The sequence below is a fragment of the Drosophila rhopaloa genome, unplaced genomic scaffold (genome assembly GCF_018152115.1).
Source record: "Drosophila rhopaloa isolate 14029-0021.01 unplaced genomic scaffold, ASM1815211v1 contig_163, whole genome shotgun sequence".
Taxonomy (NCBI): domain Eukaryota; kingdom Metazoa; phylum Arthropoda; class Insecta; order Diptera; family Drosophilidae; genus Drosophila; species Drosophila rhopaloa.
In genome coordinates, this window is record NW_025335043.1 from 10,416,534 (window position 1) to 10,432,529 (window position 15,996).

A 15,996-nucleotide genomic window follows, 5' to 3' on the forward strand; every position below is an offset into this window, starting at 1 on the left:
TGATTTAATCGTTTAGACTGAGGAATTACTTTAAAATGGATTTCCTTTTTTATTTTGGTTTAAATTACCCCCCAAGAAACCGATGAAAAAACAATTTGATTATTCAATTTGGAAACTATAAATTTAGATTAATGTTACTTTCTTAGACCTATAAAATTTTGGTAATTTAACCAGAAATAAACAATGAATTTAAATGAAAAGTGTTTAGCATATTTATTAATTCTATTTTGCGGTTACTTTATTCAGTCGTTCCGCAATTCCCTCACTTCCGAAATGAGACATATGCCCGGGTCCACAAATCTACTCACGGCACAATGGGGCTTCAGTTTCAGCTTTAGCTTCAGTTTCATCTCCGGCTCAGCCACGAAAGTTTGGAATGGCCAGCAAACTTTTGTGCGGGCTAAGTGCAAGTCTTAGGTTGAAGTTGGCCATTTTTTTGCTCCGATTGCGACTGAGGCTGAGAAGAAATAGGAGCGGCCAGTTGGGCCCGAAGTTTCCACTGGGCCGCTGCACTTTCGCCTCACATCTTTCTGCGGTCAGCTTACTAACGACTTTTCGATACGGACCGAGAACAGCTAAAACTTTTGCACTTGGCCTAGGAGATAAAATGTTCCGATTGGCGAGGTGGGCGGAAAAATCAAGGCGGTGATGGGGTGGCCACCTGGATGGGGTGGACCCGGACGCACCTGCTCCTCCGGCTAATTCTGATGGGGAGTGGGGGGGTGGAGGGGTGAAAAAGCCGGGTGCCATGCATATTAATAAGCTGCACAAATGTTTGCCGGCAAACAAAGTGCCAGGATGCCGGCGCTCAGAGTCGGATGCCGTGTAGTTCAGTCTATTAAAAGGCACAATGGACTTCCTCCCCTGGAACCCCAGATCCGAGGGGGGCATGGGGCATGTGATGCTTCATTTCCGCTTCCCCCAAGAATGAATAGATGGTGCACAGAAAGAAATTATGTGATTCAGCTTTAAATTATTATAAGTTTCATTACATATTTCAGTTAATTCATTATTTACCTTGGTATTTTGTATAAATATCATGCTAAATTGATTGACTTTCTATAGGTCATAATCTAAGAATCTTCATTATGAAAAGGATGGTTTATATAGGGTGTTTTAAATACAGTATATTCGTGAATCTATACAATATTAATTATAGCATATCAAAATTACATCCAACTAGTATTACTTTTATGAACAAAATGGTGTTATAATTATTAATATAATATAATTAATTAATCATAGATGTTTCTTACAGATAAACAGAAAAATTACACAATTTAATTGGTAAATAAAATCATTATATAAATATCGTGTATTATTCAAGTATGTACTTTTTTGTTTAAAATTTTTAATAACATTTTCTTTCCCTGTAAAAAGAGTGAAAGCTTTCCTCACTCAAACTGTTTGCCGTTTAGTTTCGCATGAAGCGTAGTCTGCCCTGTAAAATGCATAAATCTTTGTTGGCACTGCAGCTCGGCTCATTCCGAGATTCTCGTCCTAGGTCCTTGGTCCTAGTTCCTGTATCCTGGCTGCTGGCTGCTGGCTCCCGAGGCCTCAACCCACCGCCACTCTTACTTTGCTGTGCCTGCAGTCGCTTGAGCGTCTTGTTTGTTGCACGTTTCATTTGTCAAAAAAGGTTTAGGAATTTTATTGCCAGCCCCAGCTCTTCTGAACTTGGTGGCAGAATGCCCAGGGAATCGGGCGGAAAATGTGGGGGCGGTGGTGAATCTGCCGCTCTAAGTGGCAACTGCTGGGAGCCCATTGAAGTGCCACTGATAGCACAATAATTTGTACACGGCTTGCACCCGACAAGGACAAAGAAATGCAAGGTTAACTAACTACCAGCAGGCAAGTGAAATTAAAGCGAGTTAAGGCTGCCTGGGAATACCAGATGCGGGATTAGAGAGGTGAATATTTCATGGATTTTCGGGGAAACCTGCAAACAAACTGCAAAATGAGGGCATGAAGAGAGCTCTTTAAATTGTATATACTGGAAAAGAAATATACGAAAAGAACTGAAAGTTATATAAAATGCTTTCCGGATTTTTTTTATATTTTATTAAATAACAAGCTGACATGTTTAATAAAAACAGGAATTAATAAACCTTTTCGAGGGTTTTTTCTAACAAATAAGAATAATAGTGATTTTTACTTCTTTCTTTACAAAGTCTCAAAAGTAATTGGCCACTTTGAAGAGATTGAACCTAGATAAATTATTATCTCATGGTAAAGCGGAAAATCGTTTTTTATTCTACCCACAGAAAACTTAAAAAAAGGGAAATAAAATTTAAATTTAAATATAATTACCAACTGATAAAAAATCAGCAAATGCAAAATTTTTTCACTTTGCTCATTTAGCAACATTCTTAATAAAATTAGTAAGAAAGGAAGTGATGACACAAAATTTAATTAATTTCAAATATTGATTTGAAAAACAGTCTACAAAGAACTCCATTTTGTGTTGTCAAAAAATTATTTTCCAAAAGGAAATTCAAAATAAAAACGCTCGAACAATGGCGAAGAAGAGCAGTAACATGATAATCTATATGACATTGGTTATAATAACCGTATGTGCAGTTTTCATCTGGAAATTCTCGGGCTTCAATCATGAGGATGGCAAGTTCAATAAGATCCTGGTGTCGTTTTTGGCGGTCACTCTACTTCGGATAATTATTTGTACGCCCATCAATTTCACAATAATATCCCTCGATGCCGCCTGGTGGCCACCTCATCTATTCTCCGGACCCCCCGATGAAAAGCCAAAGGTTGAGTCCTTAATGGAGAAATTAAGACTAAGACTTCGGACATTGCGCAGTGAGCTGATCATCACGGAAAGCCATCGAAATGAGGAGGTTAATCTGAAGTATCGCGGCATAACCGAAGAACTTTTTCTAACGGCCAAGCTATTTCTGGTATTTCTCGGCATGGTTTTGGTCTCGTTTGATCATTTTCTCTACTATAACACGGAAGGCATGCAATACCTCTTCGAGTATGACCATAAATATACGCGCGGACTATCAAGTTTGTCTCGGCTGCCGGATGTTTATAACTTCATGGAATATACCCTGATCCATGCTTTTACGGATGGCAGCAATACGAGTGGAGGTGCTCCTTGGGTAAATGGGGAATCCACGAGATTGTTGGGCGTGGTGCGATTGAGGCAGCTGAGGACGGATGATAACCACGTGGGCTTGCGACAGCCTGTTTTCACGGAAAGGGATTACATGGAGGGCTGGAAATTGCCATATCAACGAAAACCGTATACGAATAAATTCTGGACCATTTATCGGCCCTGGGTGTCGCGTGTTACCAGTTTCCGGTACAATCTGATCCTGGGCATCACTCATTACGGTGAATTTCTCTCTTATCCGGAATCAAAGGGCTACACAATCCTGCTCTCGGACACGCGCCTTAAAAGTCTGATGATTCTTGATTACTTATTCGATAATCAGTGGCTGGATTCGAATACGAGTGCTCTATTCATGGACTTCACTTTGTACAATGCGGACGCGAATGTCTTTAGCGTGTGCACACTGTGGGTGGAGCATTTTCCCTTCGGTGGTATTTGCACGCACATTCAAGTCGAAAGCAACGTTTTCGTGGATCAAATACAAGATTTTCCGCTGAGCGGCATGCTGATGTTATTCATATTTGTCATCATCTGGCTGCAGTTTGCCAAGACGTTTTTCGTCAAGATCTGGTACGACCCGCGTTTGCTGAAGACCCTGTGGATCCAGTTGGACGCCATGATCGTGATCCTCAGTTTGATGACTGCACTGATCTTGGGGATCCGGGACAACCGGGTCCAATCGATGATACAGAACGTGGAAATCGCTGTGATGACGCAGTTTATCGATTTTCGCGAACCATCACAACTCACCTACTTTGCCAGTGTTCTCAAGGGTTTCGCCGTGGCTCTGGTCACCATGCGGCTGTGGAAGGTGATGCAGTTTTCCGGAACTTTTCAGCTCTTCACCAAAACATTTTCGATGGCATGGAAGGCGCTCCTTTGCACTCTCGTTTGCACGATCGTATTTATTGTGGCCATTGGCGTTGCAGCTGTCACAATTAATGGCAATCACTCAATTCAATTCAGTGATATGTCCTCGGGCATTGTGGCACTCACTTGTTTTGCCTTTGGCTATAACGATCACGTGGATCCGGAAGATTTATTTAATGGCGGCATGTGGCTGGGCCTTGTATTGTATGCCATGTTGGGCTTTGTGGTCAAGTTTCTGCTAATCAATTTGATAGTATCCCTGTTGAAGATTCAATTGACGACTGCCAAAGAAAGAAGGGATCACAAAGAAAAGCACCGCATATCGTTCTTCCAATTTCTACGCGTGGAGTATGCCGACTTTATTAATTTTATACTTAAAGTGACTGGCCTCAAAAAGAGGTATTATCGGAAAAATCGCACAGTGGCTGAGAATATTAAACAAAAACTGGATCATGACGAACGGATGGGAAAAATGGAGAAGCAGAGGAAAGAGGAACTAAGATCGATGCATAATAACCCTAATAATGCGGATATTCTTCAATTGAGATACAGAGAGCGTATCGAGCGGACCTTCACTTTGGCCGCAATTCTCCAAACGCAAATGGAACTGATTGAGCGGCTTATGTTCGGGGATGAAGAGGGAAATCTGCCGGACGAAAAACAAGATGAGGAGCCTGGTCCGTCGAGTCAAAATCCATAAGCGAAAAAAACTACATCTACCTTTGAAAATAAAGAATTTTTTTAATTAAGACAAGGTTGTTACTTTATAAGCAGTTCTTTAAGTATAAATATAAAAGGGGTTTTACAATTTTTGGGAACTTTGAAATTGTGAAAGGTGTTTTAAAAGGGAAAGTACTTAAAATTTCATTTTTCTTGAATTATAATTTAACGATAGGATAAGAGTCGATTTGTACTTTGAAGAATTTTGCATTTGTTGGTTTAATTATTATATTATATTATTATATATTTTTTTTAATAATTATGAAAAGGATATATATAAAGCAATTGATCCGCCCAAAAAAACATAGGTTTACTTGCCAGATTTTGACTGAGTATATTTTTCTATTATTGGTAGGAAAGAAGCAATAAGAGAAAGAATATTAGTAATTGATAAAAATATCTTTTCGACAAAAAAGCTGTCTACAAGGAGCCCCATTTTGTGCTGTCAAGAAATTACTTTCTTAAAATAACTGACAATAAAATTGAAAGGAAAAATAAAAGCTTGACAAAATCCTCTAAAAATGGCGAAGAAGAGTAGTAACATGATAATCTATCTAACATTGGTTATAATAACCGTATGTGGAATTTGCCTCTGGAAATTCTCGGGCTTCAATCATGAGGACGGCAAGTTCAATATGATCCTGGTTTCATTTTTGGCGGTCACTTTTATTCGGATAATTATTTTTACGCCCCTCAAGTTCGTGATAATGTCTCTGGATGCCGCCTGGTGGCCTCTTCAACAACCTCCAGTGGGGCCCGATGAAAACGCCAACGTGGAGTCCTTTATGGACAAATTAAGGATTAAACTTCGGACATTGCGGAGTGAGCTGATCATCACGGAAAGCCATCGAAATGAGGAGGTCAACCTGAAGTACCGCGTGATAACCGAGGAACTTTATCTAACGGCCAAGGTTTTTCTGGTATTTCTCGGCATGGTTTTGGTCTTGTTCGATGACTTTCTCTACTTCAACACCAAAACCATACAGCATCTCTTCGAGTACAATCATAAATTTACGCGCGGACTATCAAGTTTGACTGAGCTGCTGAAAGTATATGAATTCATAGAGTTCTCCCTGATTCGGGCCTTTACGAGTGAGAACAATACGATTGGCGGAGCTCCTTGGATTTATTCGGAGTGCAACAGATTGTTGGGCGTGGTGCGATTGAGGCAGCTGAGGACGGAGAACAACCGCATGGGTCTGCATGACCCTGTTTTCACGGAAAGGGATTACATGGAGGGCTGGAAATTGCCATATGAACGCCAACCGTATACGAATAAATTCTGGACGATTTACAAGCCCTGGGTGTCGACCGACTACGGTATCCGGGACAACTTAATTTTAGGTATCGTTCATCATGGCCAACATCTCTCTTATCCGGAAACGAAGGGCTACATAAATCTGCTCTCGGACACGCGTTTCAAAAGTTTTAAAATCCTCGACTATCTAATCGATAAGAAATGGCTTGATTCGAATACGAGTGCTCTATTCATGGACTTTTCTTTGTACAATGCGGACGCAAACACCTTTAGCGTGTGCACACTGTGGGTGGAGCAATTTCCCTTCGGCGGCATCGACACGCACGTTCAAGTCGAAAGCAACGTTTTCATCGATCAAATTGGACACTTTTCGATCATCGGAATGCTGATGATATTCATATCCTTCATCATCTGCACGCAGTTTGCCAGGGCGTTCTTTGTGAAGGTATGGTACGATCCGCACTCGCTGAAGACCTTGTGGGTCATGTTGGATGCCTTGATCGTGTTGCTCAGTATACTGATTGCGGCGCTCTTATTTATCCGGGGTAGCTTGGTTCAATCGATGATACACAAGGTGGAAATCTCGGTGATGGTGGATTTTATCGATTTCCGTGAACCGGCGCGACTCAACTACTTTGCAGATGTTCTCAAGGGATTCGCCGTGGCGCTGGTCACCATGCGGCTTTGGAAAGTAATGCAGTTTGCCGGCACTTTTCAACTTTTCACCGAAACCCTGGCCCTGGCCTGGAGGGCACTCTTTTTCACGGTCCTAATAACCATAATATTTATTGTCGCCCTTGGCATTGCAGCTGTCACAATCAATGGCAATCACACAATCCATTTCAGTGATTTGGACTCTGCCATTGTTACACTCATGTGTTTTACCTTCGGCTATGCTCGTCAAGTGAATCCTCCAGATCTCTTTTATGGTGGCATGTGGCTGGGCCTCATACTATATGCCATGATGGGCTTTGTGGTCAAGTTTCTGCTAATCAATTTGATAATATCCATGTTGAGGGCTCAACTGACGAGTGCCAAAGTGGAAAGGGATCACACAGAGAAGCGCTGCATATCGTTTCTCGAATTCCTTCGCGTGGAGTATGCCGACTATATCAATTTTGTACTTAAAGTGACTGGCCTCAAAAAGGGGTATAATCCGTATAGTGGCACGGTGGCTGAGAATATTCAGCGAAAACTGGATAAAGACGAGATTAACAATGAGAAGAGGCATAAGGACCCAACAGCGATGCATAATAACCCGATTGATGAGGATATTCTTCAATTGAGATACAGAGAACGTATCGAGAGGACCTTTACTTTGGCCGCAATTCTTCAAACGCAAATGGAACTGCTTGAGCGACTTATGTTCGGGGATGAAGATGGAAATCTGCCGGATTTAAACCAAGATGAGGAGCCTGGTCCGTCGAATCGAAAACGCGAAGAGCAAATAGCTCCATCTACCTTTTAAAATACGATTTTATTTAGTAACAACAATATTGTAAATGACTTTAAAATTTGTTTAATGAAATCATATAAGAAGAGGTAGATAAACTTTAAAACCTGTAATTCACCAATTTTAAGTAAAGGTCTTTTACCTTATTATATTCTAATAGTTAATATGTTTACAAGGTTTTTGTTTGACTTCATTATTAATGCACTTAAAATCAAATTCATGAGCGACTTAAGCCTTTTTTTAAATTAAGATAACTCATGATTTGTTTTTATCAGTCTACTTAATACTGTATAGTTTTTTTTGGATTTTTTACTTATGTCATGGCTAAATAATTATGCGCAAACAGGCAAAACTTTTGACTTGAAAAGGCTTTTAAGGCAATTTGGCGCTTGCTTTGTTCGACTTGTTTGCTATCCAGAATTCTGGCTATGCTCCAAGTCCCCAAAACTAAATGACTTATACAAAAGGGGGATGTGGAACACCCCATACTATTATTCGCCCCCCATCCAAAACTATTGTTATGAAGTAAGCAAATAAAAATTTAATACTGCATGCTTTTAGGCCGAGCCCTGACTGTAAAACTATTTCCTGCGAAATCTGAGCTAAATGCTAGCGCTGAAAAGGACTTTCGCAAATATTGTCGAGCATATCCTGTAAACTAAACAATTGTGAAAAGTTTTGTGTCCTTTTTCTATCAACCCACAGACAGATAGTCTGGCAAGTTTTTTTCTATATATTTTTTGTGGTACTTATGTCACTCGAGGGGATTGAGTAAAACTTTTATAATTATTAGCAACAAATGAGCAGTGACAGAGCGCTTCTGCCGTGACTGTAACTTTGCAGGTTTTCCAGCTTTCCCAGCTTTCCCGCTTCTGGCTTTTTATTTGCAGTGCCCAGACGGCAGAAATCACAAATGATCCCCGCCCTCAATTTAAAAGTTTTAACTACCTGACTGTTTCTCCAATTTACTGCGTGTGAGGCTGTGTGTGTGTGTGTGTACATACAAACGGTAAAAGAAGACAAACGGTAAAAGAAAGAGTGGCCAAATCAAAAGCCATGTGGAGTTTTTCCTGGTGGGAGTGAGATACCCGAAAAGTTTTTAATTTTTGTATGGAACCACAATCAGCAACTAAAAGTATGCATTACTTTTGCAGCCCGACAAATGCAACTGGCCTTCAGAAGCTGGCTGCTATGAAACCGTTTGTGCAGGAGTCTATCCCCAAAAGTAGGCAATGCATTTTGTTTTCGTATATTTCTGGGGAAACATTTCTGCGGCATAAGAACATGCCACAACAATTTAAAGTGAAAAACGGAGGGTAAAGTACTGCTAGTAATGTAATAAGAAGACTTTTAATGATTAGTTCATTTCTTAGTTTCAATATTTAATATATACCAATATTTTGCGATGAAGGCAAACACGAAAGTTAAATAAAAAAAATGGAATGTACTAATTTATCAAAAAGATTATTGTTTTAAATTTAAAACCCAATAGCACAAGCGGCAACTCTGGTAGGGTTGTTGAACACATAAGGTCACATAAGGTTTGACGTCTGACAATTTAGTACAATATATATTCTCGCAAAATGCCACGTCCATCGAAAATTAAAGGTGCACCTCCGCCGAATTGGGGAAGGTTTACGCCCGTTTTCGAGAATTTATCCGATTCTGATTCAGAAGAGGACGAAGAGTTCATCAAGCATTTGTTCAGCGACGAAACCCTCAAGCAGCTTGAGTCGGAGGACACTGAGAAACAGAAGAATCCAGGAAGCGCGAAGAAAGAGCATTTAAGTAGCAAGGACAACATGAAGCTATTGAAAGAAAAAAACGAAAAGACGAAAAAGGACAAAGAGATTCCCCCCCTTTTTAACCAGACAGGAAGAAACACCCCAGCAAATATTTCAAACATGTCTTTGCCCAGGTGGGTTTTTCTTATAAGATATGAATGTTCAAATGCTTATATATGATTTCTATTTATATATAGCCGCTTTAAGCCTATACAAAAAACAAGAAATCAAGGCCAAACATCAAGGCCAGATACTCCCGTTCCACCACAAATGTCACGGTAAGCCGTTAAATAGTAAACTATGTTAATAACTAACAATTTAAATAGCCATTTTGGTGCCCCACTTCTAAAACCGTTGCCCACTAAGTTTTGCATTGGTGATGTGGTTCTGGACTTTGGCCTCGAGGAGAACTCCGAACCCATGCACGTGATCGCCGATGTGGACCCAATGCCCCCACCAAGTTCATCAAGGATAGTCAAGACCCGACGATTGCCCACCAAGTACAAGGTGAAACAGCTGCCCAAAGTGCGCGGTATGCCGCCAAAACCTGCCTACGAAAACGATCCACCAGCAATAGATCCAAAGTGGTTAATGGAACACTCTTTTCGACCCATATCCCCCATTAAAACAAAGTTCGTGGAAGAGGTGAATATCGATCTGCCTTCCTCAGAGGATATTTGGAAGAGTTACAGTGACTTGAAGAAGGGTTTGGTAAAGCCCTCAGAAGTAGAGTGGCCTTTGTGTTGTTTGGAAGATCAGAAAAAATCCAAGACTCCTCAAAAAATTATGGAACCTCCAAAGTCCCGGAAGTCTCTCTCAAAAATAGTTGATCCTGAAAATAAGACTCCTTCTGAGGTGCTTTTGAATTGGGAAACAAACAGGAAATTGTTGAATGATACGCAGCATCGAAATTTTCACGTTGAAGATACAGCCTTTGATCACATGAATATTAGCGTTGAAGAAGAGCGAGCCATGAAGGATTGGATCAAAACGGAGCTGCTCAACGAACCTCAAAGTGATATAGAAGAGTTTGATATGCTTTTGAACTTGGCTAGAGATCCCGAAAAACGGAGTATCCTGTTTGCGTTATTAAAGCCCAAGAGTCTTGTTAGCACGGAAGTAAAGGAAGTTAGAAAGAAGTTACCTTTGACTGAAGTTCTGCCCCGTAAAATGGTTATAGCAGAGCCACAGTTAAGAAAAAAAGATGAAACGACTAAATCAGTAGTTTTGCCAGAAACCCTTCCAGAAATGGAAAAACCAGTTCAGAAAGCGCAAATGAAAGAACTTAGACCAGAGCGACCCATTATTCTTGAGGTTAAAGATATCAAACCAGTACCTCCGAAACCTCAAGAGGAGTCAGCCATTCAGGATTGGCTACAGCAGTGTAGTAACACCATTTCCCAGCAACTGCAACTGCTCATCTATGAGGATAGTGTTAGCAACCCTAAAGAACCCGAAGGAATCGATTTCGAAAACGAGATAAGCAAGGAGCAGATGAAGCCGCGAATTCCAGGAAAGTCCAACATATCATCTTCAACGGATTCTGGCTGGCAGAATAGCTACAAAGTTCGACTCGAAGACTTTGAGGATATTATTGATCAAAGTATGACGGAATTTAGGGATCCCCAAGCCAAAAGACTCCGTTCCAAGTGGAACCAGCAATTTGGCCTAAAGTCGGCGGAGAATCTGAGGAGATCGTTGGTGCTTCCACCTTTGCCAGTTCATCTGGATCAGTGCCTCCAGAAGATCAGGATCCTACGTCGACCGGCCAAACGTAAAGTCGAGGACCTGCGCCTGCGCATCGAGATGAAGTTCTGCAAAATGTTTTGCACTCTGCAAATAAACAGAAATTTGAATTTAAAAATGGCCGTAAATAGCCTTAATAATGCTGTTTACAACAGCGATATAGATGTTATCCAAAAGCGATTTGAGGCCACGCAGATAGCCTGGGTTTGGGCCAATGGCACTGTGATGATTATCAACGGAAGAAGCCAGGCAATGCTGGCCGAAACCCAAAGGGAACTGATGACCAAGCTCATGTTGCAGGTTAATTTCAAGGCGGATCCTTCACATCAGCTATTACATTTGCGACTCATATCCTGTGCCTACTATCCCTGGCGAATTGCTCTGACCGAATTTAGCGAGGCCTATGCCCTATGCTCGGAACCCCTCATCAAGGAGATGCACTACGTCTACTACGTGGACAAGGGACTGCCCGGCGTGGCAGCTCGGGTTCATGAGACGGGAATGATCCACGTCTTCGCCATGGACACGGCTCAGGCGGATAAAATGCTGGAGAAACTATATCTGATAACGGCCAATCATCGAAAGGCCGAAATCAAGGTTATCAAAAATGAACCTATTTAAAATTTAATCTGATATGAAATTTTGAAATAGAAAGGCTTGAAACTTTCATACTTTATTGCGACTAAATAATAACATTTATTTCATAATTACTCGTATCGTATTTAAATCTGATTCTATGCTCGTATTTCAGTTTATTTAACTTTCAAAACTTCGTTGTTTGAATTATCTGAATTGGGTTTAACCTTGGGGAAAATAATACTCTCATCCTTATCGTGGCAGATACAATATTATGGGTCAAATAGTATGTTTGTTTTATTACATATATAATATGCAATATAATATATGTTTACATAATTTAAATAAGACCAAATATCAGACGGTTTAATTTACAGCTTAGAACATTTAAAATTTATTATAGAGCAAAAATTGAAAAATGAAACATTTTCAGCATCTTCCTTTAGGAGATAATAATAACCCAACAAACATTTTTCTCCGCACACAAATACTTTCTCTTTAAATTGGTTTTACCAGAAGGCCTCTTAAATGTCCCTTTGGCCAGAAAGCTCTCGACAAAGAGAGCAGCTGAATGGAAGTCAGAGGACAAAGCTTTCTCTCCCACGCAAGAGGGCCAACTTCGTCCTGCCAGGCTTTTGGGTTAAAGTTTGCAAAGAGATACGAAGTTCCTTTTATGTGGCAGCTATCTCTGCGGACAGGATTCGTGGCAGGATTTAATTCATAACTCGAGTGCCGTGTCCTCGGTGTACAGCCAAGGTTAAGTGCTGGTGCAGCGCCAAACACGTCACTTCTCGGGTCTCCTGAAGTCCTGAATCCTGCGAAGGAGTGTGTGTGAGTGGAAAACCACGCCGCTGGGGATTCGCCTTTTCCTTTTCTTATATTCTCATTTTTCCCGCTACTTAAGCACGTGTCTCCCCACCGAAAATTGATGTTTCTCCATTTCCCAAAACTAAGAAAGCGAAGACCCCGTAAACAATTGCCTGAAAATATAATACATCGGCTCTTTGTGTTGGGTCGCTTGAACTTTTGCTTAGCATTTAATCCCCGCTGAAAAAAAGGAATCCTTTTGATTGAAATATTTTCCCTACTGGCGTGAATGAACCGCAGACCAATTAAGTAAATGACATTGACTCTATATAAAATAAAAACAGATGAGCAGCCCAAAATCCGGCATAATTAGACCTTGTCACGCCCAACACAAAAAAAAAGTATATAAATGATTTGCATAAAACTTGGCTGGGAAAATTTTAAAGCCTCGCTGACCTTTGGCGTATCATTTTTTAAACCGAAAACTCCCCACTAAAACCAAAACCTTTTTAATTTACACGACACGTTTCTTGGGCTAAAACTTTTTTATTTGGCTGAATATTTGAGGGGTTGGAACACCTACAACGGTGCGATGGCCATAAGCAAAAAACAAAAGCAGTGCAAGAAATATTGAGGCAATCAAAAATGCAAATGTCACTACGTGAATTGTTAAATGGCAGGACAAATCCCTTCTTGAAAATTGGCCAACGGCGTTTGCTTCGTGGGCTGGGTCAATAAATCTGCCTACAATTCTGGCGTACATTAATTCATACTTACAAATATATTCCGTTTTATTTATCGCAAAAAGTTAATTGCCAGGCCGTGCTCTCTATTAATCATATTCCATAATTTGTTTAGCCTAATTAGCCATATAGATAGGCGAAAGGAGGGAAGGCTTTCTCCTGATTTCGAGGCCAAAAAGATAGGCTCGGGTCCTGGATCATTAGCCAAGTCTCAGAGGAGTTTGGAAAGAATTTTTTGGAGGGGAGTTGTAAGCACTGAATATATTTTTCAGTACACGCAAATATTTTTTTGTATATTTTATACATAAAGCATATAAAGTATTTGACTATTGACTTTTATTTCCCTTTTAATAACAAATTAAAACTAGAGCTAATTTTTTCTGAATTTTAACCTTTTAAAACGTCTTTTTTGTTCTAACTTATCAAAAATACGATGAACAGCCAACAGAACGACTGCTTTGTGCAATTAGGAACCTATACAATCAAATCCAGGTTGATTTGGTAAAATTTTTTTTTTTGTCGATTTTCGCCTTTTTTATAAGTGTTACCCCTATGATTTTTTTCCAAAATCGGTCAAAAATAAAATTTTTTAGCTGAGTATACCAATGGATTGGAAATTTTATAACGAATTCAACGAGGTATGACATTCCAAGATCTGACCATTATTTCCAATGGCTTTGATCAAAAAACCGAAAATTGAGCTGAAATATATTTTTAAAAACACATTTTTAAGGGGTTTTTGTTGCAACTTTGCCAAAGAAAGACGGATATCCAAAAGAATGACTCTTTTGTGCAGCTGAGAACGTATACAATCAATTCTAGTTTGATTTGGTAAAATTATCTGTGCTTTTTTCATAAGGGGTAACCTCATTATTATTTGTGAAAACTCACAAAAATTAATTTTTTTTAGCTGTGAACGCCAATTGATTAAAAATTTTATAACGAATTCAACGAGGTATAACATTCAAACATTTGACGGTTATTTCCTAGAATTTTCATCGAAAAACGGTATAGTTTATTTTTCAAAGCTTTTGGCCACAAAATAGGCCATTTAAAAGTTATTTTTTCTAACTGAGCCAAAATACAACGCACTGCCCATAAAATGAGTGGTAGAGTATTAAATCTTTGATTTGACGAAGTAAGCTTGCGTTCACATTGAATCTAAGTAGGAACAAAATAATAATGAATAAGCAAAGTCGCAATATTTTAATATCTTAACACATTCCTCACACATTGTTAGCCCTGGTAATCCTTTTGCATAATCAAAATAAAGGAGAAACAAGAAAATAATCTTAGCAAACATTTGCAGTCTCTTGTACTCGTTTCTCATCGCATCCTGCATCAGATTTTGTATTGCAGCCAAGTCAAACATTAAGCGAAATGTCGCCTGGCCATTATTCAACCATTTTGCGCCTTGTCGGCAAACAAAATTAACAGCCAGCAGAAACATCTACCGACAAACAAATAGCAGAAGGGAGCAGGGACGAGCATAAACAAGTCATAAAGTTTGGTAACTAGGCTCTGTCTGGTCCTCTTGGATGCAGGCAACAAATTTTTGAATCTGGTTGCTGTTCTGTCGCAGTAACTTCATCTTGGCTCCTGTCTGCTACATTTTAAATACCCTCCCGAGGGATACTTTCCATTCGAAAAAGATTTAAAGATTTCTTACATTTTTACTAAAAGTATTATTTAATTTAGAGAAAAAAATCGAAATCGTTTGCGACACTTTTATATACAAAACATTTACAACAAAATGTATCAACCATCAAATCGTTAATAACATGGTAAGTACACTTGTTATTTCTAAGGTTAATATACATCAAGGAAATTCTTCACATTTATTTTCTTTCAAGATACGAAATAAAAATATATCCCAGGAAAAGTTATTTTAAATGTTGTTCATGATATAATTAAAATTACTAAAATAAGAGGGTACAACATTATTCGATTCCAGCAGAAAGACTTATTTTTTAACGCCCCGTTTTTACATGCGCGGTCTTTTTAATGCAAAATTCGTGTAGAGTTGGGAGATTTTTCCCGGATTTCCACAGTCGAGGTTGTGTACCATTTTGCTTGTTTTTGCCATTAACAGCAATTACAAAATGGCAAACAAAAACGCAACCGACAAAAAAAGGGGTGTGGACGCTGGGCAAGGGCGAACTTTTAATTATTTAGACAAGAGAATGCAAAAGTCGCGTTTATACAAAATTTTTTTTTACACTTTTTTTAAAACTATTTTGTTGTTAACTGCAGTTGCAGATTTTTTGGTTTTGGGCGTGACTTTCACCTGGCAAGTAAACTTAATTATGCAACGAGTTTGCTTCTTTTCGGAATTTTTGGGTTTTTGTAATCACAAGTTGTAACTAATCAATTTAAAGGCAACGCATGAAAAGGAAATTTGCTGGGGAAAAAAGAAAAGGAGGCGCCAACGCGCAAATCCTTGAGGATGTGGGGGATTTTCAACCCTGTGGCAGGCGATAACGTATGCCGGGGATTTTTCGGCTCTTTCTTTGGCTTCTGGCAGCTGGCAAGGAAATGCCATTTTATATCTAAACGCGCGAAAGCAAAAATGGCTATTTACGTTGTGCATCAATGCATGAAATGCGCCATGAAAGCGTTTTAGATAAGCGGAAAGGCAAAACTAACAAATAACCACGGGCCCAAAAAAGGGATTACGGCGCGACACGCAGAAAAAAATCATGACAATATCAGTTTCTGATTGCCTATTAAAACTTTAAGCAGACAAAAAAATATGTAATAAATGTATACTTGTTTTATCAAATTCCAAAGTCGGTTAGAATTATTTTAGATATTATTGGAACTATTAAATGCATGTATAAATATTTTTGCTATGTGCAAGATTTCTAAAAATTTCGTGATTTTTTCAGTTCAATTGGTATTAAGTA

At 39.4% G+C, this 15,996-nt stretch overlaps 3 protein-coding genes across 3 annotated transcripts; all 3 read left to right on the plus strand.

Annotated features, from left to right (window-relative positions):
- The first annotated feature begins 2,514 nt into the window (after positions 1 to 2,514).
- LOC108050546 (polycystin-2) lies at positions 2,515 to 4,703 on the plus strand. The gene has a single exon (XM_017132266.2). It carries the CDS (start codon positions 2,517 to 2,519, stop codon positions 4,701 to 4,703), a length of 2,187 nt encoding a protein of 728 aa, XP_016987755.2. The 5' UTR covers positions 2,515 to 2,516.
- Positions 4,704 to 5,230: 527 nt separating this feature from the next.
- Positions 5,231 to 7,522, plus strand: LOC108050545 (polycystin-2-like). The gene has a single exon (XM_017132265.2). The coding sequence runs from the start codon at positions 5,245 to 5,247 to the stop codon at positions 7,447 to 7,449; it is 2,205 nt and encodes a 734-aa protein (XP_016987754.2). The 5' UTR covers positions 5,231 to 5,244; the 3' UTR covers positions 7,450 to 7,522.
- A 1,459-nt stretch (positions 7,523 to 8,981) lies between these two features.
- LOC108050543 lies at positions 8,982 to 11,585 on the plus strand. Its single transcript, XM_017132263.2, has 3 exons — positions 8,982 to 9,352; positions 9,416 to 9,496; positions 9,545 to 11,585. Exons 1-3 carry the CDS (start codon positions 9,018 to 9,020, stop codon positions 11,583 to 11,585), a joined length of 2,457 nt encoding a protein of 818 aa, XP_016987752.2. The 5' UTR covers positions 8,982 to 9,017.
- Positions 11,586 to 15,996: the final 4,411 nt, after the last annotated feature.